The sequence below is a fragment of the Felis catus genome, chromosome E2 (genome assembly GCF_018350175.1).
Source record: "Felis catus isolate Fca126 chromosome E2, F.catus_Fca126_mat1.0, whole genome shotgun sequence".
NCBI lineage: Eukaryota > Metazoa > Chordata > Mammalia > Carnivora > Felidae > Felis > Felis catus.
In genome coordinates this window covers 16143611-16170773 of record NC_058382.1, presented here as the reverse complement: position 1 = coordinate 16170773, position 27163 = coordinate 16143611, and the positions used below count along the sequence as shown (strand labels likewise).

Sequence of the window (27163 nt, the reverse complement as noted above, 5' to 3'; positions counted from 1 at the left end):
AAAGGGATTATGAAATAGACTGATGGTCAAGTGGCAAGACACAGAATGGGAGAAGTAAACCCTTTGGGGTTAAAATATATCCAGGCAATTAGATATCTGTGATTTCAATTAGAGATGTGTGATTTCCAACTAATTATAATCTATAAATGGATGAAATTAAAAATCAAAGAATGATCAACTTTGGAATCCAATCAGAACTGCACAAAAAGTATTAAGCATAGTTATTTATTGTTGGAAGAGGAAAAGTTCTTTCTTACTAGACTGTAGAGTCTCCCACATGCTGAACTGATGAGCAGTAGACAAACTGGTAGATATCCTGATGAAGTAAGTAATCTCCTGGCATGAAACCCAGAAGATTCTAGTAGGAAATCTGGGGAAAAAAGGACAGGACCTAAGGAGAAATCTTAAGAAGGAGAAAGTTTACTGCTAAAGCCCAGAATTCATGTTCCAATGAATAGCCTGACCAATGACCCATAGACTTAGAGATTGGATCTTCACCTTTAAAAAGCCATATAGAGGGGAACCTAGGTGGCTCAGTCAGTTGAGCATCTGACTCTTGATTTCAGCTCAGGTCATGATCCCAGGGTAATAAGATTGAGCTCCGCATCAGGCTCCACACTGAGCATGGAGCCTACCTGGGATTCTCTCTCTCTGTCCCTCTCTCCTACTTGTGCTCTGTCTCCAAAAATAAAACCAAAAAGCAAAAACAAAACCTGTATGGAGCTATGCTGTCCAATATGGTAGCCACTAACCACATATGGCAATTCAACACATATTTAAATTCATTAAAATAAAAAAAATTTAATTCAGTTTTTCAGTAATGCCTCATCATATTTCAAGTGCTCAACGGCCAAATATGGCTAGTGGCTACAATACTGGAAAGCACAAACACAGATCATAACCATCCTCACAGAATGTTCTACTAGACAGCACTGGATAGAGACCCAAAGTAACATGACAAAGATCTTATGTTTGAATGAGGAAAAGACAGAAAAATAGGGACAGGAGTAGGTTAAAGGGAGAGAGAAACAGAACAGAACTTTGGACAGAGAAAAAGGATAGCAGAACTATCTTATACATCTCAGTATGCTGACAAGTAGAAAAATAAAGATACCTGGATTTAGCAAAATTAGAGGGGTAGAAGCCAGACTGCAAGTGGTAAGACAATGCAAGAGAATTTGAAGTAAAGGAAATGAGATTACAATTGGTACAGAAGTGACTGGAAGAGAGAAGGGAATATGGTATATAGAAACACCAAAAAGGTCCCATAAAATGGTATGAAATTATTTCAAAGATTTTTTCAAAGAAGATTTAAGTAAATAAAAATGTAAGATATAACTGTACCAAAAGAAAAAAAATGGATACACATGCTTGTTTACCCCAACTTAATTTGTATCAGGTCAGTTTCAATCAGAATTTTATTTTTATAAAATCAAGGATTTTATTTCTGAACTTATGAAATTATTTTAAAGGATTCATGGCAAAAAATGAGCAATAATATAAAAAAAAAATTCTGAAGAAAAAAAGTTTCCGGACCAATAATATGACCTAAGCATTGCATTTTATACCTTCATTTCATTAAAATCCCTAGGAAAGGACTCAACCAGGGTGACTTGTAAAATTCTCTAATATTATAGGGAAATGTCAAGAGAAACACCTGAAGCATGCAAGCTTACGGGATGTAGATATCAGAGCAAAGAGCTCTGTAGTTCATCCCCTTCCCCACTTCTCTCTCACAACCATAAGTTTGTTCTCCATATTTATAGGTCTGATTCTGCTTTTTGTTTTAGTTTCTTTAGATTCCACTTCTGAGTAAAATCATATGGTATTTGTCTTTCTCAGTCTTATTTCACTTAGCATAATGCCCCGTAGAGGTCCATCAGTCTTGTCACAAATGGCAAGATTGTGTCTTTTTATGGTTTCGTAATATTCCATTGTGCATATATACACCGTATCTTACTTCTCCATTTATCTATTGATGGACACTTAGGTTACTTCTATATCTTGACTATTACAAATGATGCTGCAATAAATATATGGGTGCATATATCTTTTTGCATTAGTGTTTTCATTTTCTTCAGGTAAATACTCACTGGTGGAATTATTGTAACATATGGTATTTCTACTTTTAATTTGGGGGGGGAACTTCTATACTGTTTTCCACAGTGGCTGTACCAGTTTACATTCCCACTGGCAGTACACTAGGGTTGCTTTTTCTCCACATCCTCATCAATACAATGTTTTAAGTTAAAAAAGTTTTTTTTGAGCAAGTTGAAAATAGATGCATATAAAAATTGTGTGTGTATCTATGCAAGAGACATTGTAGAAAAATACAGATCCAACCATGAATAGGAGTGGTCTTTGGATGATATCTTGAGAGAGTATACTTTCTACTTTATACATTTGTTAATTGCTTGAATATTTTCTAATAAATATTATTTCTATTTAAAAGAAAAAAAGGAGGGGCGCCTGGGTGGCTCAATCAGTTAAGCATCCAATTTCAGCTCAGGTCATGATCTTACGGTCCTTGGGTTTGAGCCCTGCATCAGGCTCTGTGCTGACAGCTCTAAGCCTGGAACCTACTTCAGATTCTGTGTCTCCTTCTCCCTCTGCCACTCCCCCACTCACATTCTGTCTCTGTCTCTCTCTCTCAAAAATAAACATTAAAAAAAATTTTTTAATAAAAGAAAAAAGGAAAAGGGTGCCTGGTTGGCTCAGTCAGTACAGCATGTGACTCTTGATCTTGGGATTGTAAGTTCAAACCCCACAGGGGGTGTAGAGATTACTTAAAAAAAAAAAAGGGAAAATGTTAGCTGGTCCTTAGCTGCACCTCTCATACATATTCAGATAGATATGGAATCCTTCCATGTGTTTTTTTCCATAAGATTCCCTTCAACTAAGTGTGTTCAGGATGATGGAGTTTACTCAAATAAAAAAATATATATTTTAAAAAACTTAAAATACTGTTGGGGTGGATGGGTGGCTCAGTTGGTTGGGTGTCCAACTTCAGCTAAGGTCATGATCTCATGGTTTGTGAGTTTGATCCCTGCATTGGGCTCTGTGCTGACAGCTCCAAGCCTGGAGCCTGCTAAGGATTCTGTGTCTTCCCGTGTCTCTGCCCCTTCCCTGCTCATGCTCTGTCTCTCTGTCTCAAAAATAAACATCTTCTTATTGTTACTTTATTTTTTAAATTTACATCCAGATTAGTTAGCATATAGTGCAACAATGATTTCAGGAGTAGATTCCTTAATGCCCCTTACCTATTTAACCCATCCCCTCTCCCATAATCCCTCCGGCAACCCTCTGTTTGTTCTCCATATTTAGGAATCTCTTATGTTTTGTCCCCATCCCTGTTTTTATATTATTTTTGCTTCCCTTCCCTTATGTTCATCTGTTCTATGTCTTAAAGTCCTCGTATGAGTGAAGTCATATGATATTTGTCTTTCCCTAATTTTGCTGAGCATAATACCCTCTAGTTCCATCCATGTAGTTGCAATAAATATTTTTCAAAAAAAATTTTAACGAGTGTTGAAAGAGATTAAAAAAAATGTTTTTGAGTATAGCTGACACACAATGTTACATAGTTTCAGGTACATAACCACATCTAGTTAAAACTCACTACATTCTGGCCAAGGACCAAACACTGCCCACTGCAGGCAAGGAGAGCCTCTGCAGATGACTGGCCTGAAAGAGCAGCCAAAAAACATAACAACAGAGGGCACATAGTACACACCAGAGACATTCCTTGAAGCGCCATGCCCTGGACACTATATGAGCTCTTCTTCATAAAGCCATTACTCTCAGGAGCAGGAAACATAACAGGCTTTTCTAACATACAGAAGAAGTCAGAGACAGAATGTCAAGGTGTAGGAATTCATCCCAAAAGAAAGAACAAGGTCAGAGCCAGAGATCTAATGGAAACAGACATAAGTAATATGCCTGATGGAAAATTTAAAGAAACAATCATAAGAATACTTACTGGGCTTGAGAAAAAAAATGGAAGACTTCAGGGAGGCCCTTACCACAGAGATAAAAGAGTTAAAAAACAATCAGTGGGAAATGAAAAATACAATAACTGAGATTCAAACAGAATGGATGTAATGACCACAAGGATGGAAAAAGCAGAGGAACAAATAAGTGATATTAAAGATAGAATAATGGAAAATAATGAAGCTGAACAAAAGAGAGAAAGAATTATGGATCAAAGAATAGACTTCAAAAACTCAGTGACTCCATCAAAAGTAGTAACATTCATATTACAGGAGCCACAGAAGAATAACAAATGTTGTTAAAATGTCTATTATTACCCAAAGCAATCTACACATTTAATGCAATCCATATCAAAACACCAACAGCATTTTTCACAGAGCTAGAAAAAACAATCCTAAAATTTGTATGGAACCACAAAAGACCCCAAATAGCCAAAGTAATCTTGAAAAAGAAAAGCAAAGCTAGAGGCATCACAATTCCAGACTTCAAGTTATATTATAAAGCTGTAATCATCAAGACAGTATGGTTACTGGCACAAAAACAGATACATAGATCAATGAAACAGAATAGAAAACCCAGAAATGAACTCACAAGTATATGGTCAATTCATCTTCAACAAAGCAGGAAAGAATATTAATGGAAAAAGACAGTCTCTTCAACAAATGGTGTTGGGGAAACTGGACAGCAACATGCAAAAGAATGAAACTGGACTAGTTTCTCTACCATACACAAAAATAAATTCAATATTGGTTAAATGTGAAACCTGAAACCATCAAAATCCTAGAAGAGAATATAGGCAGTAACCTCTTAGACATCGACCATAGCCACTTCTTACTAGATATGTCTCCTGAGGCAAGGGAAACAAAAGCAAAAATAAACTATTGGGCTTAATCAAAATAAAAAACTTCTGCACAGAGAAGGAAACAATCAACAAAACTAACTAAAAGGCAACCTACAAAATGGGAGAAGATATTTGCAAATGATGTATCTAATAAAGGGTTAGTATCCAAAATATATAAAGAACTTATCAAACTCAACACCCAGAAATCAAATAATCCAGTGAAGAGATGGGCAGAAGACATAGACATTTTCCCAAAGAAGACATACAGATGGCCAACTAACACATGAAAAGAGGCTTATCATCACTCATCATCAAGGAAATACAAATCAAAACTCCAATATCACCTCACACTAGTCAGAATGGCTAAAATGAACAACTCAGGAAACAAGTATTAACAAAGATGGGGAGAAAGGGGAATGCTCTTACACTATTGGTGGTAATATAAACTGTTGCAGCCACTATGGAAAACAGTATGAAGGTTTCTCAAAAAGTTAAAAATAGAACTACCCTACAAATCAGCAACTGCACTACTAGGAATTTACCCAAAGGATACAAAAATACTGATGTGAAGGGATACATGCACCCTGATGTTTACGGCAGAGGTACCAACAATAGCCAAATTATGAAAACATCCCAAATGTCCATTGACTGATGAATGGATAAAGATGTGGTACATATATACAATGGATTATTACTCAGCCATAAAAAATGAATGAAATGTTGCCATTTGCAATGCTGTGGATGGAGCTGTAGAGTATTATGCTAAGCAAAATAAGTCAGTCAGAGAAAGACACAGACCATATGATTTCACTCATGTGGAATTTAAGAAACAAAAACAAATGAATATAGCAGGGGCAAAAAAGAGAGAAGCAAACTAAGAAACAGACTCTTAACTACAGAGAACAAACTGATGGTTACTGGAGGGAGATGGGCAGAGGGATGGATTAAATAGGTGATAGGTATTAAGGAGGGTACTTGTAATGAGCACTGGGTTTGTATGTATGTGATTAATCACTAAATTCTACACTTGACACTAATATTACACTGTTTGTTAACTAACTGGAATATAAATAAAAATTTGGAGAAAAATAATTTTTAAATACAATGTTACATTAGTTTCAGGTATACAACACAGTGATCCAAATTCTGTATACCTTATGCTATGCTCCCCACAAGTGTACTTACTATCTGTCACCATACAATGCTATTATAATATCACTGACTGGATTCCCTATGCTGTGTGTTTTATTCCCTCCCATGACTTGCTCATTCCATAACTGGAAGCCTGTATCTCCCACTCCCCTTCACCCATTTTGCCCATCCTTCCACTTCCTTCCCTCTAGCAAATGTCAGTTTGTTCTCCATTCTACTTGAGTTCTCTGATTCTACTTTGAGTTTGTTTCATTTGTTTTGTTTTTTTTAGATTCCAGATATGAGTGAAAACATATGGACCTAAAGGGAATTATGCTAAGTGAAATAACTCAGACTGAGAAAGACTAAGAAAGTTGTTTTTTAATGAAAACTAAGTTGAAAGTTTTTAGAAAAATAGGCTAAAAGTGTGTCACTTAAAAACTTGCTTTTGTATCCCATGTGGAAAAGAATTGTGAAAGCCTATTAAAAACATTAAAATCTCTACAAAGATTCTTTACTCACATTGGTTTGAAATGTTATGCTTTGCTTAAAAAAAATGAGCAATAGATATTGTAGATAGTGCATCATGAGTGTGGCTTATATAAGGAGGACAGTGCTAAACTCCAACAGATCATATTCAAATAAAGGCTTTATAACTATATCAGAAAATTAATGAATATTTATATATATGTTATACAGTTAAAATAAAATGTCTCACGTGTGTATTTTTCATGATTCCTCATAACCAACTTTTTAAAAAAGTAATCACTTACAAATCAAATAAACAGCAGTCTGTTTTGCACAATTTTATATTTCTATAGATTTATAAAAGAAGAATTAAATAACACTATATAGATACATATTTTAACTATTAATATCCATTGTCAAACTGCCCTCCAAAATAATTCTTATCAATTTGCATTACTACCAGAACGTAAAGTACATGTCATCAAACTCATCTATCCTAACATCATTCTAAAATCTTTGCCCCTGTAAGGAAAGAGTACCTCATTATTTTATAATTTCCAAATTTCTGATTCTAAAAAAGAGGATTTTTATATATTGATATAAAATACATGTACTGACTATGTATTTTGTGGTTTCATCTTTGGTGAATTCTTTATTCATATCCTTTACACATATTTTAATTGCACTAGCATTTTCTTTTAAGTGGTTTAAAGAAGTCATTTATACATTTATGGCATTAAGGCTTTATAGTATTTTTTTCCCTCAAATTGCCACTTTTTTCAAATCATCATTTTTTATTGTCACATGTCATCTTCATTTATAGTGCTTTCGATAAAATTTTTGAAAACATGTTATGAAGTCAAATCTCCCAGTTTTCCATTATAGAGTCTTGCCTTGATGTCATTTTAAGAAAGACTTTCCAAAATCCAGTATTATAAAAATACCATCCTTAACTTTAAAAAAAACTCTCCATGCTGCTGATTTGAAAAGCTACCTTTATCAAATACTAAGTTCTCATGTGTACATGGGTATATTTCTGTACTTTCTCTGTTGTTCCACTGATCTATTTCACTGCCTTTGTATCAGACTATTCTCCCCCATAGATAACAGGCAAAACTTTAAATATTAAAAACTGAATCAAGCACTATATTGAATGAATAATACACAGAAGCAAGTATGCAATCCAGAAATATAAAAATAGTTCAGCAAGAGGAAATCTTTACTATAAATTCTTTTTTTGTTTGTTTTTTAAATTCTTTTTTTTAATGTTTATTTATTTATTTTGAGAGAGAGAGACAGAGAGACAGAGAGAGAGCATGAGTGGGGGAGACAGAGAATCTTAAGCAGGATCCATGCTCAGCATGGAGCCCAACGCAGGGCTTAATCTCATGCTCATGAGATCATGACCTCAGCCAAAATCAAGAGTTGGATGCTTAACCAACTGAGCCACCTAAGTGCCCCTATTATAAATTCTTATAGAATTTTTCTTCTATAACTTTTATAGAAGAAAAAATAGTAAAAGAGAAAAAAATAATTGCCTTGAAAGATGCTGAAAATATATAAAATTCAAAAGACTCTCATGCTTAAAATATATACATCCGTACATACAATACATAGTGCTAGGGATAGAAAAAAATAGGCACATTTAGTTTGAAACCCCTAAAAATGTCCCATCGTATCAGAAAGAAAAAAATTATAGCAATTGTTCAACACAAATATGGAAACTGTGGTTGATAAAGTAGAATTAAAATAAGAAAAGGGAAAAGGGAACATATACACTGGAAAGGTATTATTACATCCAGCAAATAGTTTGCCTTTTCCTCTTAAGTCCATAGAAACATCTCCCAGACTCCCTTGCAACCGAGTGACTGAATTCTGGCTAATCAGAAGTGATAGATGCCACAAATGGTACTTCCAGACCAGTCCATTAAAAACGTCCTGAGAGATCCTTCATCCATTTGTGTGTGTGTGCGTGTGTTTCTATCTCCCCCTTTCTTTCTCAATGGCTGGCTTCAGAGGATTCAGCAGAGGACTTCCAGGCAATGGTGAGTCCTAAGAGATGACACAGCCAACAGATGAAATAGAGCTGTATAGCTGAACGACAGCATGCAGCAGAGGCCCAGGATAACCTCACACTGGACTGTGACATGTGCAAGAAACAACCCCTATTGTTTTTATTCACTGAGGCTTTGTTAAAATAATTAGATTTATGTTGACTAATACACTCAGAGAATTGTTGAAAACCTACTACAAAAAAGAGTATATTGAACTGGCTAGATAGATGATTCAATAATGCAAATTAATACTTTTTCTATATACCAACAATAACCAAACATCTAAAGGTATATAATGCTACATAGTAAGGAAAATAGTATAGCATTGGCTTAGGAATAAGTAAATAGATCAATGTAACAAAAAAACAGAGGACAGAAACAAGATTCATGCAAACATAAGGACTTAGCATATTTCAGAGGTGACATTATAATTAATAGAGAAGAAATGGACAAACAAACAGTACTGGGAAAACTCCATGTGGAAAAAAAGGCCTAATACATCATATTTTAAAATTAAAGCTCAGATGGATTATAGGAGAAGACCGTAAAAGTATGGAAAGAGCCCAAATGTCCAATGATGGATGAATGGATAAAGAAGATGTGGTATATATATACAATGGAGTATTACTCGGCAATCAAAAAGAATGAAATCTTTCAACTATGTGGGACTAGAGGGTATTATGCTAAGTGAAATTGGTCAGAGAAAGACAAAAATCATATGACTTCACTCATAGGAGGACTTTAAGAGACAAAACAGATGAAAATAAGGGAAAGGAAACAGAAATAATATAAAAACAGGGAGGGGGACAAAACAGAAGAGACTCATAAATATGGAGAACAAACTGAGGGTTGCTGGAGGGGTTGTGGGAGGGGGGATGGGCTAAATGGGTAAGGGGCACTAAGGAATCTACTCCTGAAATCATTGTTGCAGTATATGCTAACTGATTTGGATGTAAATTTTAAAAAATAAAAAAGAAAATTTAAAAAAAAAGAAAAAAATAAAAAAAAAAAGCACAAAAAAACCTCTGGGTGAGTCGGGGCACCTGGGTGACTCAGTAGGTTAGGGGTCCAATCCTCTGTCTCCCTTTCTCTCTGCCTCTCCCCATTTCATGCTGTCTCTCTCTCTCAAAAATAAATAAACATTAAAAAAAAAAAAAAAAAACTGGGTGAGAGAAGGCACCACATGGTAAAAGGCAAGGGAGAGTCTGGAAAAGACGACAAAAACACGTATCATAGAAAAATGATTAATACTCAGAATATGTTAAAAAAAAGTTCTAGGGGTGGGTGGCTCAGTCAGTTGACTGAGGTCATTTTGACTCAGGTCATGATCCCAGGATTGCAGGATCGAGCCCCAGGTCAGGCTCCACATTCAGCATGGAGCCTGCTTAAATTCTCTCTCTCTCCCTTTCCCCACCCCACTCCACTCACATGCACTTTCTCTCTCTCTAAAATAAAAAAAAAAAAATTTTAACAAAAAGAAATTCTAAAAGTCAGTAAGAAAAAGCCAAATAACCTTACCTCAAAGAATGGGTTAAAAATATGAGAAGGTAATTCACAGAACAGAAATTCTGAATGGACAGTGCATTTCCGGGAAAATGCTCAGTCTTACTAAGCAAATTAAAACAACTTCAAGAGCATTTCTCTTTCATCATACTGGTAAAAATTTATCAAGGGCAATTATCACAAACTTAAGTTGAAGAATATCAAGGGAATAAGGAAACTAGAACTCTCAGATATTGTTAGTAGAGGTATAAATAATACCATCATGTTCAAGAGCAGTTTGAGTATCAAGTAAAACAAAGTGTGCACTCCTATGCTCCAGCAATTTCACTACTATGTACAAACCCTTGACAAACTCTTACGTGCATGTGCATAGAAACATACCCTGCTACTATGTGAGTTAGCAAAAAATAGAAACAACCTAAATGGCCATCTATAGGGAAAGACATAAAATGTGGCAAATTCAAAACATGCAATAGTATACAACAGTTTAAAAAATGGGAATGTATTACACATAGATTTACCCAGGATAAATCTCAGAAAAATGTTGAGTAATACAAGCAAGTTGTAGAAGAAAATGTAAAGAATACTACCTATGAAAATAAAAACACTTTTGGAGTGCCTGGGTGGCTCAGTCAGTTAAGCAACTGACTCTTGGTTTCGGCTCATGTCATGATCTCACAGTTGTGGGATTGAGCCCCACGTCAGTGCAGAGCCTGCTTGGGATTCTCTCTCGCCCTCTCTCTCTCTGCCTCTACCTGGCTTGTGTGTGCATGCACACATTTTTTCTCTCTCAAAATAAATAAACATTAAAGAAAAGAAAATAACTTTTTTCAACAAATGCATAGATATTTACAAAATATGTTTACAAAATGAATTAGAAGGACATATGATGAACTCATGACTGTTGTTGCTTCTCAGAGCAAGAAGCAGATGAGGAAAAATGAACTGAGAATGAGAAACAAAGAGAACTTGTACTTAAGACAGTTTATCTCTTCATCAAAAAATGAAAATATGTCAAAACATTAACAATGATCAATTCCAGGTGGTAGCCATTTATTGTATTAGTCACTGTACTTTCCTGTATTCTTCACTTTGTCTATAAAAAGAAATAAAAATATGTCCTGAAATAAAAACTCGATTCTACATCCTGAAAGACAACACACATTTCAGGAAAAAGTGATCCAAAATGGTCAGACTGAGACGTATCTAATTAAATAACTTTAAAATTAAAGAACCATCGGGGTGCCTGGGTGGCTCAGTCGGTTAGGCGTCCGACTTCGGCTCAGGTCATGATCTCATGATTTGTGAGTTCAAAACCCGCGTTGGGCTCTGTGCTGACAGCTCAGAGCCTGGAGCCTGCTTTGGAGTCTGTGTGTGTCTCTCTCTCTCTGCCCCTCCCCCGCTCATGCTCTGTCTCTCTCTATCTTTCAATAATGAATAAACGACAAAAAAAAATTTTTTTTTAATTAAAGAACCATCTAGGAGACCAGAACAAAATATAAAGCTAATTATATACTTAAAGGGAAAATATCAAGTTGGCGTCAGACTTCTTCATAAACAATATTCAACATTAATACTATGCTATAATAAATTTAAGGAAAGAATGGCCAATTATGAACAAGACAGAACTTGGGGGAGGGGACATTATTTTCATGAGCTCTTTTTGAGGAAACTGCTAGAGGACAATCTAGAGAAATTTCCAGAGAAATTTTAGCAAAAGGATCTAGTGAAAAACACTGAATATATTTAGCCATAAAAGACAAAATGAAAGGCTGGAATAAATGTGACAGAACAGCACGTAAATATAATATGCTGTGACAATATAAAAAACAGACAACTAACAAAATTTGGGAAGAGAAGGTGTGACATAAACCTACTTATTGACTCATCTGTAATAGATTAAAAAATCAAGGGCTAGTTTATTTAAAGCCAACTTATTAAGTAATAGAAAGAATAAATATTGTATATAGAAACAGCACAATAACACTAGAACAAAAGGGGATGCCTGAGTGGCTCAGTCAGTTAAACGTCCAACTCTTGATTTTGGCTCAGGTCATGATCTCAGGGTCAAGAGATGAAGCCCCATTGAGACAGGCTCTGCACTGGGCATGGGGCCTGCTTAGGATTCTCTAACTCTGCCCTTCTCCTGCTGTCTCTCTTCCCCCGCCAAAAAAAAAAAAAAAAAAAAAAAAAAAAAATTCAAAGACAAGACTAGAACAACACAACAAAAAATCTTCCTCATTATTATAAAAGCTATAGTATTAGATGACCAAAATAAAGCCTAGGAAAACAGACAAATAAAGTCTTTTTTATTTTTTATTTTTATTTATTTTGATTTTTTTTTTCAACGTTTATTTATTTTTGGGACAGAGAGAGACAGAGCATGAACGGGGGAGGGGCAGAGAGAGGGAGACACAGAATCCGAAACAGGCTCCAGGCTCCGAGCCATCAGCCCAGAGCCCGACGCGGGGCTCGAACTCACGGACCGCGAGATCGTGACCTGCCTGAAGTCGGAAGCTTAACCGATTGCGCCACCCAGGCGCCCCAGTAAAGTCTTTTTTAAAAACTGTAAATACCAGAAAACATCACATAAAACAATATACAGAGTTAAGCCCAAACATATCAAAAATGTACCTGGATTTTCACCTATTAAATTGAAATGATACTTAGATTGGTTCACAAAGCAAGACTCAATTCTATACTGTATGTAAATGCCACATGTAAAATAAAGTGGTTTTTTTTTTTTAATGTTTATTTATTTTCCAGAGAGAAAGAGAAACAGAGTGTGAGCAGGGGAGGGGCAGAGAGAGAAAGACACAGAATTCAAAGCAAGTTCCAGGCTCTGTCAGCACAGAGCCCGACACAGGGCTCAAACTCACGAACTACAAGATCATGACCTGAACTGAAGTCAGATGCTTAACTGACTGAACCACCCAGGTGCCCCTAAAATAAAGTGATTTTTAAAAATTAAAAATAAAAGTCTGAGTAAAGGTCCTAAAAAAAGCATAAAAAGGCAAGAAACAAATTCTTCCCTAGGGCATTCACAAAAAAGGCAGGCTGCTGACATCTTTTTTTTTTTTTTTTTTTTTTTTTTTTTTTGGCTGACATCGTGATTTTAGTCCTGTAAGACCCATTTTCTACTTCTAACCTCTAGAGCTATAAGATAATAAATTCCTGTCGTTTTCAGCCACTAAATTTGTGGTACTTTGTTATAGCAGCAATACAAAATTAATACAGAAGTAGTCTGGCACAACCTTTCTGGAGGGGAATGTGGCAACTCCTAACAAAACTACATATGCACTTACTCAGGAATCCCATTTCCAATAATCTCTCCTGAAAACATAGCCTTGACATTATGAAAATACGTATGAACATGGTTATTTACTGAAGCACTGGTTATAACTGTAAAATAGTGCAAACAGCTAAAAGTCCACACATCAGAAAGTAGTTAAATAAATTACCATAACACCCACATAATGAAGTATTTTGCAGCTGTTAAAAAAATGAGGAAGATCTCCATGAATAATATGGAGTGATTGCCTGTGTATATAGTTAAGTGAGAAAAGTAAAATGCAAAGTGTATCTACAGTATGCTACCCTTCATGTAACGTACAAAGACTTACAAGAAACTACACATATGTTGGCTCATTTGTACAAATGAAACATAAAAAAGGACAAACCTGAAAACACAGTGATTGGTATCTACAAGAAGCAGATAAGAAAGAGATAGGAAGAAGTTAAGGAGATAAAAATAGGATAGTGGGGATGAGAAGAGAGTAACACATTTCTGAGGACGTATTTTTGTATAGCTCTGATTCTTAAAAGCATAATAATGTTTCAGATACCAAAAAAATAAGTAATTAAAATGAACCAGGGGGGCGCCTGGGTGGCGGAGTCGGTTAAGTGTCCGACTTCAGCCAGGTCACGATCTCGCGGTCCGCGAGTTCGAGCCCCGCGTCGGGCTCTGGGCTGATGGCTCAGAGCCTGGAGCCTGCTTCGGATTCTGTGTCTCCCTCTCTCTCTGCCCCTCCCTCACTCATGCTCTGTCTCTCTCTGTCCCAAAAATAAATAAACGTTGAAAAAAAAAATTAAAAAAAAAAAAAAAAAAAAAAAGAACCAGGATGTGGTAAGAACCCAAACAGAATACAAACAATAACAAATGAACCTAAAAGAACTAACCTAACTTTTTTTTAAATGTTTATTTATTTCTGAGACAGAGAGAGACAGAGCATGAGTGAGGGAGGGGCAGAGAGAGAGGGAGACACAGAATCCGAAGCAGGCTCCAGGCTCTGAGCTGTCAGCACAGAGCCCAACGCAGGGCTCGAACTCACAAACCATGAGACCATGACCTAAGCCGAAGTTGGTCACTCAACAGACTGAGTCACCCAGGCGCCCCTAACCTAAGTAACTTTGAAAAATAGTATTTTGGCTGAATACTATAAGACTAAAGACAAAAGGAACCATATATGAATAATGTAATCTAGTTAGTAAATTTGTTTCCAACAGAGGAGTATCTTGGAAATTCTGAAATTTTGTGTATGCTAAAATTGAGTAAATAAGTAAATACATTGTTTCTTACTGTTAGAACAACAAATTACGAATAAGGAAGAAGGCTACAATAAGCCCTATGGAGTAAAACTAGAATCAAGATATCAAAATAAACTGGTAATTTTAATATATATATAAAAAACTGAGACAGAAATAAATATAGAAGTGTCTGTGTACCTGTGTGTGTTGGTATATATACATATATTTTCCAGCTCAATCTGCTGTGAGGGTCTAGGAGCAAAGACATCCCAGTAGCAATGAGCACTCATAGCATCTATACACCTTGGTTTCTAAACATCACTTCCCAATAAAAGGAACCAGAGCTCCTAGGAGCAGGACCTGATTCAAGGCTGGGGCAAGGAAAACAAGATGAACTGGGAACACCCAGAGCTGGGGAAGAAGGAAGTGCTCGAAAATGGATAGGAGCATGTTAAAAGGTCAAAGAAACCAACTGGAATGAAATCCCAATGGTCAAAGCTAGGGCAACTTGAGCAACAAAATAATGATTTATTGGATTTATCTCCCTCAGAAAAAATAAAAATCCATGATTCCATAAAGAAATAATTGAATAAATAAACAAATGGGAGAAAAGAAACAGCTTTTCTCTCTAAGACAATCCTAATTAATATATGTAAAGGAGGAAAATGGAAAAATCAACATTAGGTCAATATCACAGTAATAACTATTGCAGACAAGATCCAATGGGGTAATGAATGCTAAAATTAGTGGGCAAAAGTTTCAAAGAAACTGAATAGCCTCAAAGTATCTCCCCTAAGATACTTATTAATTACAAATAGAAAAATAGTAACTTTACATTGGAGAAACCAGACAGACACTACCTTACCAAGTGATCAAAGACATATCAATATTATGAATCCAATATGTTGCACTGAGTGGAACTTAACATTATTTCTGTTGCACTTTTTCCAAAAATGTGTTACCTCAATCTAATCACGAGAAAACATCAGATAAACCCAAACTGAGCACAAGCAGATGTAATGAGCAATTTGTCCAGACTGAAGTATATCTGAAGAGTCTGGGAGAGATTTCTCCAAGATGATAAAGTCAATAGATTACCTAATGTGTCTGACTGTCTTAAGAGATTTAGATAGTTGATGGTTGGGAATTGAGTGAGGAATAGGTATACAGAAAATCAAGCGGAAAAAAAAAAAAAAACAAATAGACAACCCCACCCCCACCCCAGAAATTATTAACTCCAGGAAAAATAAAAAGTTGTATGGAGGGGCACCTGGGTGGCTCAGTTGGTTAAGCATCTGACTTCGGCTCAGGTCATGATCTCACAGTTCTGAGATCGAGCCCTACATCAGGCTCTGTGCTGACAGCTCATAGCCTGGAGCCTGTTTCAGATTCTCTGTCTCCCTCTCTCTCTGCCCCTTCCCCACTCATGCTGTGTCTCTTTCTCTCTCTCTCTCAAAAATAAATAAACATTAAAAAAAAAGTTGTGTAGGAAAAGTAATCTTGGTATATACACAGAATGGCTATGACTAGCACTTAATAGCCACAATAATATAGGGGCGCCTGGGTGGCTCAGTCGGTTAAGCGTCCGACTTCGGCTCAGGTCACGATCTCACGGTCCGTGAGTTCGAGCCCCGTGTCAGGCTCTGGGCTGATGGCTCAGAGCCTGGAGCCTGCTTCCGATTCTGTGTCTCCCTCTCTCTCTGCCCCTCCCCCGTTCATGCTCTGTCTCTGTCTCAAAAATAAATAAACGTTAAAAAAAAAAATAGCCACAATAATATAAACCCTGAACAGTGATTCAATCAAAATTATGATACTGAGGAGATGGGAAGTGTGTGTGTGTGTATCTGTGTGAGCACATACATGTATTTGATTTAGGATAAGAAAGTATTAAATTATTATTTTCAAAAACAAAATTCTTATTTTCTTAGAAGATATTGGTTGAGGACTAAACCTGAAAAAGTAATTAAGAAATAGCAACATATACGTATTGGTTAAAGAAATGAAGAAAACATCAAAAAAGTTGCAAAAGTAAAGAAAGTTGGTCCATTTAAGGAGAGGGAAACTAGAGAGGTGGACAAAAGACTGCCTTTTTAAAGGGAATATGCCTTGTAAACCTACTTGACTCGTTAAGAAATGTGCATGTATAACTTTTATAATAACTTGGATAAAAATAAACACTCTAAAATGAAATCTGGAAATGTACACATTTCCGATCCTAAAAGGAAAAGAGCTGGCAAGGACTGAGATTTGGGTCATTTCTAGACGAATCATAGAGCATATACTTTGATAGAAATAGAGAGAAACCCACCCCCACCAAGCCCAGGGTAGCCTCCTCAAGTGCAGGGAAGCATTCTCATGACCAGTTGGGCTGGCACCTTACAACAACACTCCTTGTCCAGTTCCCTGTCACTCACCAGCATATTGACCATCTGACATCTCTTTCTCCACCATCCAAGGTTCCTTCCCTTGCTCCAATAAGGAGATCATGTTGGGCTTAGAAATGGAGAGTCCTGTTTACAGGAGAAGAAAAATGAGAGCAAGAAAGAGACAAACAGAGACAATCAACTTGCTTTAGCCTTTCTAGGACTCAAACGCAATCTTTTGGTCATTAAGCAAGAAAGGCAATTAGAGGAAGGGCCAGAGAAGGGAATGATGTTGGTATGAAGGATGAAGATGAAACTCTTTCCGCAGCAGTGGTTCTCAACGTGCTAGAGCAGAAGCACCACCACCTAGGAACTTATTAGAAATGCAAATTCTCGGGGCGCCTGAGTGGCTCAGTCAGTTAAGAGTCCTACTCTCGATTTCAGCTCGGGTCATGATCTTATGGTTTGTGAGTTCAAGCCCCAAGCTGGGCTTCACCCTGACAGATAGGAACCTGCTTAGGAGTCTCTCTCTCTGTCCCTTTCCTGCTTGCTCAGCACACATGTGTTCTCTCTCTCTCTCAAAATAAATAAACATTAAAAAAAAAAAGCAAATTCCCAGGCCTCAACCCAGACCTACTGAATCAGAAACCACAGTGGTTCTCAAACTTTAATGGGCATCAGAATCATTAGGAGGGCTCATTAAAACCCAAATTACTTGGGGCGCCTGGGTGGCTCAGTTGGCTAAGCGTCCAACTTCAGCTCAGGTCACGATCTCACAGTTCGTGGGTTCGAGCCCCGCGTCGGGCTCTGTGCGGACAGCTCAGAGCCTGGAGCCTGTTTCAGATTCTGTGGCTCCCTCTCTCTCTGACCCTCCCCCGTTCATGCTCTATCTCTCTCTGTCTCAAAAATAAATAAACGTTAAAAAAATAAAAATAAAAAAAAAAAAACCAACCCAAATTACTAGGCCGATTCCCAGAGTTTCTGATTTTGTAGGTCTATAGTGGGAAACTATAATTTTCAATTTAACGAATTCCTACGCCATACTGATGCTGCTATTCCAAACCATCCTTCTCCAACAATGGGAACTATTCATTTCTAACTCTTTGAAATTACTTCAAATTATTTCCTGGGAACAGGAAGAAGAAATTCAGCTAAGCACTTAAGATGACCTAAATATTCCTAATGGAGGAAGCAAAAACACCCGAGGGAAGATTCTGAATTATGGGGGAGACATCCTTACCAAGCCATACCAAGTTCCTGTAGTTCTCCAACATGACATCTCTGTATAAATCCTTCTGAGATGGGTCCAGCCATTCCCATTCCTCTTGGGAAAAATCTAGAGCCACATCTCGGAAGGTCACCAAACCCTGAAATTAAAAAAAAAGAAAAAAGAAAAAAAAATCTCATTTGCCAAGTGCTCCCATATGGTCCTGGCAGAAAAGATGACTTCTGCCAGAGTTCTCTAAGTGGCCCAAGGAAACTGATTATTGGGGAGCAAGTACATGTCCACGTTTGTCGAATATTTTGAGAGAAAAGTATTTCACATTTTTGTAAATAAAAAAAGACCTATACACAGGAAAAAAATAGCTTATGGCATGAAACATGAGTTTATAACATGAAAGTATGTGAACAAGGCTGTTTTATGTTACATACACTATGTATCAGGAAATTCTTATAGGGATGATTCCTTTATATTCCCCAAACTGGGATATCACATGGGTCATAGAGGTGAAGAAAGGCCTTAAATTGGGCTTTAACTAAAGGGTATGGTCTGAAACTTAGACTCTATATGTAAGGAAAAACTTCCAAAAATGTGTCCTGAAGACATAATAAAGTATATGTGAAGATATTTAGATAGAATTTTCATTAGAAGGTTACATCTGGAAAAAAACTTACATATCAAAAAATAAGAGTTTAGCCTACACCACTGAACTATAACCTGTATGAGGGAAGGATATCTGTTTTACAATCTCTTGATTATCCAGTGTCTATTATAAAACCGGTCACATTGTAAACAGTAAATATTTGCCACTCAGTGAATAAACGGTAGTTTCCTATAGTATATCCATAGGAAGGAAGAGTACTCAATGCTTAAAATGACATTTTAAGTTCCATTTTGCAGAGTATGATCTCATTTTTTATTAAAAATAATAAAATCTCTATCAGTGCCGAGAATGAATCTAGTGCCAAGATCTCAGACGCCAGCCAAATCCAACCTGCAAGTGGGTTCTTCTAAACACAGCAGCTTCGGGCCTGCTATGTTAACTCTTTCTTGCACATTGCTCTATTTAGTTTTCTATTTTTTGAGCTGGTTTTTGTATTTTGAATTTATGGAGAAAACAATCTCTTTTGCTAGTGCTTTCAAATTAAATGTTCTATTGTTGTCCATCAGATTGCAAAAATAAATAAATATTAAATATGGTTATTCTACATAGTAGAAATGTGGGTGAATGTGGCCAGAGAAAAAACATCAGACAAATACATACTGTTGTATAACTTCCGTGTGCCCCTCTACACTTCTCTATGTCCTGTGAGGTTGACCTGTATTAATTGCATTAATAGACTCCCTTTCCCAACCCCATCTTCAGTTGGGTTCAGCCACAAACAAGAGATGAGAGAGAGGCAAGCAAAGCACAATTTTTACTCTGCTGGCACCCTCCTTGCAGCTCCGCCCTGTGTGGTCCCTGTCCTTCACTCCTAGGTCACAACGTCTGTCAGTGGCCCTCTGCACTCAGATCTCTCTGTCTCTGGGTTCAGGCCCAAGTTTTATTGTTATGAGTCCCAGGGTATAGCACTATCCTCTGTGGTTTCTTTATATACCGATCATAGCTTATAAAGAGTCCCCTTTTGAGTTTCTTGCTGGAACCCTGACTGATAAAATGTTAACCCAATGTACTTCTAGGATATGACCAGAGATTCCACAAAAGCACCACTACACTTCCCTAATAAATTCACTTTCCAACTCTCATAGTTTCTGTCTCTCTCTCTTTCTCAAACTACCACCAACTCTGTTCTCACTTTGAATTTCCTCATCTTCTTGTTCATTACAAGTCCTTGCTGCCCTGTATCCATACTCATATATTCTGTCTTCCCTCTGTTTCAATGCATAAAACTCTAGGCTCCTATCTATGACCAATCCCTTCACTTGTCCATACAAAGACACTGTCACCTCTCTCCCTTGTAATTATCAGGAAGATATAAGATATCTCCCTTATCGGTATTTTCTCACTTTACTAGATTATTTCTATCAGTATACAAACTGATGCAATACCTTTCATCTTATAAATAGATAAAGTCCCTTCCACAATCTCACTGTAGTTATTGTCCCATTTCCTTACTCGTCTTAACAAAACTCTTCCAGGGGTGCCTGACTGGCTCAGTCAGAGAAACATTCAACTCTTGATCTTGGGATCGTGAGTTCGAGCTCCATGTTGGGTGTGCAGATTACTTAAATGAAACTTTAAAAAAAAATAAGAAAACTCTTCCAAAGAGTTGTTTACACCAGCAATATCCAATAGAAATACAATGTAAACTACATAATACATTTTTTTAGGGGGCGTCTGGGTGGCTCAGTTAAATGTCCCACTTCTGCTCAGGTCATGATCTCACAGTTCATGGGTTCAAGCCCTGCGTCAGGCTCTGTGCTGACAACTTGGAGCCTGGAAGCTGCTTCAGATTCTGTGTCTCCCTCTCTCTCTGTTTCTCCCTCACTCGCACTCTGTCTCTCTCTCTCAAAAATGAATAAATGTTAAAAATTTTTTAGTAGCTACATCAACAAAGCAAATAGATTTAATAATGGAAAAAATAAGAATAACTGCTATTTATATTCTGCTATTTATTGACCAATTACTACATTTCAGACACCCTAATAAGCATTTTACAGTTATTATCTTATTTAATCTCACTGTAAAACTTATTTTAAAAAAGTAAGAAAAAAGTATAAAACACATTTTATAGATGTTTAAGACCAAATGTCATGCTGAATCACTAGGTTATATTGCAAAAAAGGAAAAAAAGGTAAACAGAAATAGGTAAATTTAATAATATACTTAATTTAGCCCATTATATCTAAAATATTATTTCAACATATACCCAATCTAAAAATTATTAATGAGATGTTTTACATTCTTTTTTTGTACTAAATCTTCAAAATCTGGTATATATTTGGTGCACTTGGGTGGTTCAGTCGGTTGAATGTCTGACTCTTGATTTCACCTCAAGTCACTATCCCTGGGTCCTGGGATCAAGCCCCACATCAGGCTCCTTGGAGCATGCTTAAAATTCTCTCTCTCTCTCCCTTGGTCCCTCTCCCTGACTTGTACTCTCTCTCTCTCTCTTTCTCTTTCTAAAATAAAAAAATAACAATACTAATAAAAATTAAAAATCTGGTATATATGTTATAGCACATCTTAATTCAGAGCAGTCTTATGTGGCTACGGGGTACATTACTGGGCGGTGTAGGTCTAGACTCATCTCTAGTCTCACCTTTTAGGCCAGTATTCCCTCATGAACCCACTGTAATGATGCTTTCATCTCAACCCCTCTATGAAGTAGCTCTGGTCAAGAATGGCAGTAGTTTCCATGTTACCAAATCCAATGGTCAGTTCTCAGTCTGCATCTTCCTCAGAAGAATTTAATTCTGTTGGTCACATCCTCTATGAAATACTCTGTACTTTTGACTTCCCCACTCTTCTGGTTTTCCTTCTACATCAGTCCTTCTCAGTCTCCCTTGCTGGTTCCTCTTCTTCTTGTCAGCCTCTAGATACTGAATACCCAAATTGAGTCCTTGGGCACCTTTCCTATAGACACTCACAATCAGATAATCCTATCCTGTCCTACGGCTTTAAATACACTAATCATTCTCAAATTCACACCCCCAATCATGATTCCAGTGTATAATCAATATTGCACTTGGATACCCAATCTCACAAACTTAATATATCTAGAACTCAATTTCTGTTCCCATCTCATTCTGCCCTGTCTTTCCATCTCAGTAAATGGCACAACCATTTGTACAGTTGCCCAGGTCAAAAATCTTTGTAGTTATCCTTGACTTCTTTCTTCCTCTCACATTCCACAACCAACCCCTGACCAAATCCCACATTTTCTATCTCCAACATATACCCCAATCCCAGCAGCTCCAATGATACCACCACGGTCCAGGCAGCTATCACCTTCCACCTAGATTACTGTGGTAGTCTCCTAACTGATCGCCCAATCCACCCTTAATTCCTTTCTATTTTCCTTTTAAAATATAAATCAAATTGGGGTGCCTGGGTGGCTCAGTTCGTTAAGCATCTGACTTTGGCTCAGGTCATGATCTCATGGTTCGTGGGTTGGAGCCCCACATGGGGCTCTATGCTACCAGCTCAGAGCCTGGAGCCTGCTTCAGAGTCTGTGTCTCCCTCTCTCTCTGTCCCTCCCCTGCTTGTGCTCTGTGTCTCTCTCTCTCTCAAAAATAAACATAAAAAAAATTTTTTTTAATATAAATCAAATTACATTACAAACACTCCAATGACTCTCCTTCACCCTTAGAACAAACCTCAAAGTTCTGGTCATGAGTTTCAAGGGCCTATATAACCTGTTCCCCAGCTACTCCTCTGATCTCATAGTGCTCATTTCCCTCTGAGGATACTGGCTCAATGATATTCCTAGAGCTCATCAAACATGTTCCCACCATAATAACTTCATATTTGCTATTCCTTCTACTTTTAAAGCTCTTCTCCAAATCTCCACGAAACCTAATCCCTACTTTCACTGAGGTTTTTCTTTGCTTAAATGTCACTTCCTCAGAGAGGCCATCCTTGACTTCCCTATTTAATAGGGCGCTCAATAATCACACCTCTGTCCTTTATTCCACTTGCACTAATCTCCAGCATAACAAATCATGAGCTATCTAAAAAGGATAGTTCTCTTCCATCACATATTTGAGCACAGCACTGAGTAAAAAAGATACTAAATGATTTATAGAGAGATTATACGAAGTAGTTGAGAGAGACAAGTGTGAGAGTGCTCACTGGGCTATTTGTGACTTTCTGAAGTCAAAAAGTCCTAAAAAAAAGAAGTAGGATTTCTGGAAACAAAGTGAAAACACCAACTTACTTGAGACATGGCTTTACAAAGTCCAACAGCCATTCTTCCTTTCTTCTTTAATCTTCTCTTTTGGAGAACAATGTCCTGAGAAACGAGAATTAAAGGGGGGAAAAATGGCAAACCAGCCCCAGATTGCTGATCTCAGATTCACAAAGATAGACCACTTGTCCCTTTATGGTCTCCACAGCCTCCTTACATAGGCCAGCCCTAAGCCTTCTAAGATCTGAGAAAAGGCCACAGATTAATTTAACCCCTGAAGTCCTCACTGGTATTAAGAACATACAGCTTGAACTCAACAAAATCTAAATGGCCAACAAGGTGGTTTATGATCTGGCCCCTGGATGCCCCTTAGACTTCATTTCCTACCCTCACTCTGCTTGCTCACCCCACTCCAGGCACACAGGTTTTCTTACAGTTCCTCAAACACTGTGCACAGTCCATATTCAGGGCTGTTACCTTTGATTTTCCTTCTGCCTGGACATGGCTCACTCCCTCTCTTCATTCCTGTTTGTGTTCAGTTGTTACCACATGAGAGGCACTTTCCTGAAAATTCTATCTAAAGATAACTTCCCTTCCAGTCTCTTTTTCCTTATTGTGATTTTTCTTCGTAGCTTTTGACACCATTGGACATGTTACTTTTTTTCTCTGTTTATTGTTGTCTCCCCAAACAACAGTGTGGGATCTAATAGAACTAGGATTTGTTTGGTTCACTGATTGTATCTCTAGTGTTAGAATAATGCCAGAACCTATGCAGGCACTCAAAAATTATTTGTTAAATGGAGGTGCCTGAGTGGCTCAGTAGGGTTAAGCATCCAACTCTTGATTTTGGTTCAGGTCATGATTTCACGGTTCGTGGGATCAAGCCCTGCATTGGGCTCCCAGCTGACAGCATGGAGCTTGCTTGTGATTCTCTCTCTCCATCTCTTTCCGCCCCTCCCTCCCTCACTCATTCTCTCTCTCTCTCAAAATAAAAGCTTAAAAAATATTTATTAAATGAATAAATAAATCTTACTGGGCCTCCTGTAATATAAATAGCAATGTTACACATGTTGTACATGTCATTATCTTTTTTTTTTTAACATTTATTTGTTTTGAGAGAGAGAAACAGCACGCGCGCACACGAGCAGAGAAAGGGCAGAGGGAGAAGGAAAGAGAGAACCCCAAGCAGGCTCTGCGCTGTCAGCGACCCCTGAGATCATGACCTGAGCTGAAACCAACAGTCAGATGCTCAACTGATTGAGCCACCCAGGCACAATTTTTCTTTATTCTTCACAAAACGCAAAGGTAAATATTATTATCCTTATCTTGCCAACAAGTAAAACCGAGGTTCAAAAAGCTAAAGCAACCAACTCAAAGTCATAAGAATCAACTGCAACGAGACTCAAAACTGGTCCTCTTTCAAGAGACTACAATGTCTGAATGGGAATTATTTAACATAACCTGGGGAATCAAAGCCATATATCTACTAGAGAGGCATTTTCAGAGATGCAGATATTACCTTTATTACTTCACAGAAATAGAGCTTGAGGCAGGCATTGCTAAATTTTAATACAAACCAATAACAAATTGCACAGCCTGAAATATTCGTTGTTCTCTCAGAGCCAACATTTCTTCAGTCTGAAAATGAGGATAGTCATGTTTGACCTAGAATTCAGGATATACGACCTCCTAAATCTGGGCTACTCTGCACTGGCCAATCAGTCTCTGAGAAAGTTATTTCCTTAGTGCAACACAGCTTGAAATTGTCCATAAAAGCCTTTGCAACCTGAAAGGAGAATCAATGAAGCCTTCTCTGCATCTGGGAGCCCTACACAGCATCTGCATAAAAGAAATGTCTTTTACTTTTTTATTATTGTTTTATAGAGAGAGAGAGAGAAAGAAAGTGTAAGCAGGGGAGAGGGGGAGAGAGAGAATCTTTTTGTTTTTATTTCTTTTTTTTCAACGTTTATTTATTTTTGGGACAGAGAGAGACAGAGCATGAACGGGGGAGGGGCAGAGAGAGAGGGAGACACAGAATCGGAAACAGGCTCCAGGCTCTGAGCCATCAGCCCAGAGCCCGACGCGGGGCTCGAACTCACAGACCGCGAGATCGTGACCTGGCTGAAGTCAGACGCTTAACCGACTGCGCCACCCAGGCGCCCCGAGAGAGAGGGAATCTTAAGCAGGCTCTACACTCAGCACAGAGCCCAACATGGGGCTTGATCCGGGGACCCTGGGATCATTACCTGTGCTGAAATCAAGAGTGAGAAGCTCAAGTGTTGAGCCACTCAGGCGCCCCCAAAAAATGTCTTTTATATTTCTGTCTGCAAAGAGTGGTGCATCACTTGGGGTAATATTTCCAAAGTTTGAGATAAGCCATCAGTCTCCGAAAGAAGGTGATGTTAAAGCCTTGGGCTTCATATAGCCCCCAGGCGCATGGTGACTCCCCACTCCTTCATTCATTGGCTGCATGACCTTGGGCAAGTTACTCCATCTCTCAGAACCTTTCTTTCCTCACTGTCTCACCGCCACCTGCTGGTGTAAAGAGGTGCTACCTTTGTTTGGAAAGGAAATGAGACCATTTTTCTTTATTAACTAAGAAAGTCAGAAGCAAAATTTAGCTAACTTGGTATATCAGAAAAAGAGCCATGGATTGGCCTCTCTCAGCACCAAACGTGGAAGAGTTTTAACAAAGACAAAGCTAAAATCTGAAACTGCATGGCCTACGGTGAGGAAGACGCGGCTTTCAGACTGAGCTTTCCATCCCCAGAGCAGTCAGTTTGAGGATGGTCTCACTACAATGTCTTTAGACTGGGTTCTGTGACTCACAAGGGGACCGAAGGACGAGACCCACATTAAGTTCCCATATCCTGACAGTTCCTCGCCCAAGACCAGGGACAATCCTCTCCAACACCCTCAGAATCCAAGGCCCCCAGTTTTCACTCTCACGGTATGGGAAAGACCAAGAGAGTTTAGTAATTAAAAGCAAGGACTCTGCCTAGGTTCAAGACCCTGTTCTGTCACTTATTAACTGTCAGAACTTGGGCAAGTAATTTTAATCTTTCTGCGCCCACAATCACACACTAGGTCCCACACAATCAAGCCTTCAGTCTCACGTACACATACAAATTCTCACCCAGTCACACACATACACTATACATGGTCACACAAGCTCACCTGTAATGTCAAACACATACACAGTGGCATTAACCCAAAGACAGAGATGATGACACACAATTACTCCAACAGACAGTCCCACGCAATCTCGCAGTGACTTAGGACACAAGGTCACACATCCGGTCACCGTTACTCATACAAATTTATACCTGCAGAGAAAGATGGTCATGGGTTCGCAATCACACCTGCTGTCACACACATTCAAACACTGTTACATGTGTCATATAGAGACAAGAGCCTATATCACACCTCTGATAAGTAGTCAAACATAATCACACATATTCATACAGCGACACAATGTCACACCCGCTGTTTCTCACACACCCATATACAGTAACACGTAGTTACACCTGCAGAAACAGACACACACACAGACACACACACAGTTTTATACCTGAGACATATAATCTTTCATAATCACACACACGGTGCCACACAAGATCACATTCTGTCGCATCGCGACCTCTCACGCAGTTATACAGGAACCCCTGAGGGCACCCCCCTGGCCCCATCCCGGTCCCTGACGGTCCACCTCAAGCCCGGCCCTGACCTCTGGCTCCCGCGCTCAGCCAGGCCCAACTCACCTCCCGGCGCCGCGGGCTCTGGAAACCCTCCCAGCGACCCGAGACCCACGACGTCCCCTCCCAGAATGCCCCGCGGAGCGAAGCGGAGCAGGGACTGAGCCGTGCGGGACCCCGAGCTCCTCTGGGGAAACATCCAGCTGGACTGGACGCAGCTCAGCTTTTCCTTAGGACCCTTCGAACCACCAGCCCCAGAGAGCTTTGCGCCGCGGCCTTCATTTGCTGAACTACATTTCCCAGAGGGCCCCAAGGCCCGCCTCTACTCCGCGCCTGCGCAGGTGGCCGCAGCCGTGGGAGTCTTGACCCGAGAACTGTGTGCCACCCTGGCGGATCTTGGGCACGCAAGTGACTGTGGGCGGCTGTGCGTGAGGAAACCGTGAATTTGCGCACGTCCGTGATTGTTACTGAATTCTCAGATGTGGCGATTTCTGTGTGACCGTCGCTGCACACTTTTGT

The 27163-nt window shown here is 38.4% G+C and overlaps 1 protein-coding gene across 3 annotated transcripts in view; it reads right to left on the bottom strand.

Moving 5' to 3' along the window:
* ZNF527 (zinc finger protein 527) overlaps positions 1-26943 on the bottom strand; it is a 32247-nt gene extending 5304 nt beyond the window's left edge. The window contains exons 1-4 of one of the 3 annotated variants that reach the window (XM_019818747.2): positions 26711-26943; positions 22980-23054; positions 18128-18244; positions 16929-17024 (exon numbers count right to left, since the gene is read on the bottom strand). In XM_019818747.2, the coding sequence (XP_019674306.2) occupies positions 16929-17024; positions 18128-18197 (166 nt within the window). In that variant the 5' untranslated portion in view covers positions 18198-18244; positions 22980-23054; positions 26711-26943. Of the gene's footprint in view, positions 1-257; positions 371-16928; positions 17025-18117; positions 18245-22979; positions 23055-26710 lie in introns of those variants that run through there. The other 2 variants (XM_003997838.5, XM_006941320.4) reach the window with 2 other exon arrangements.
* Positions 26944-27163: the final 220 nt, after the last annotated feature.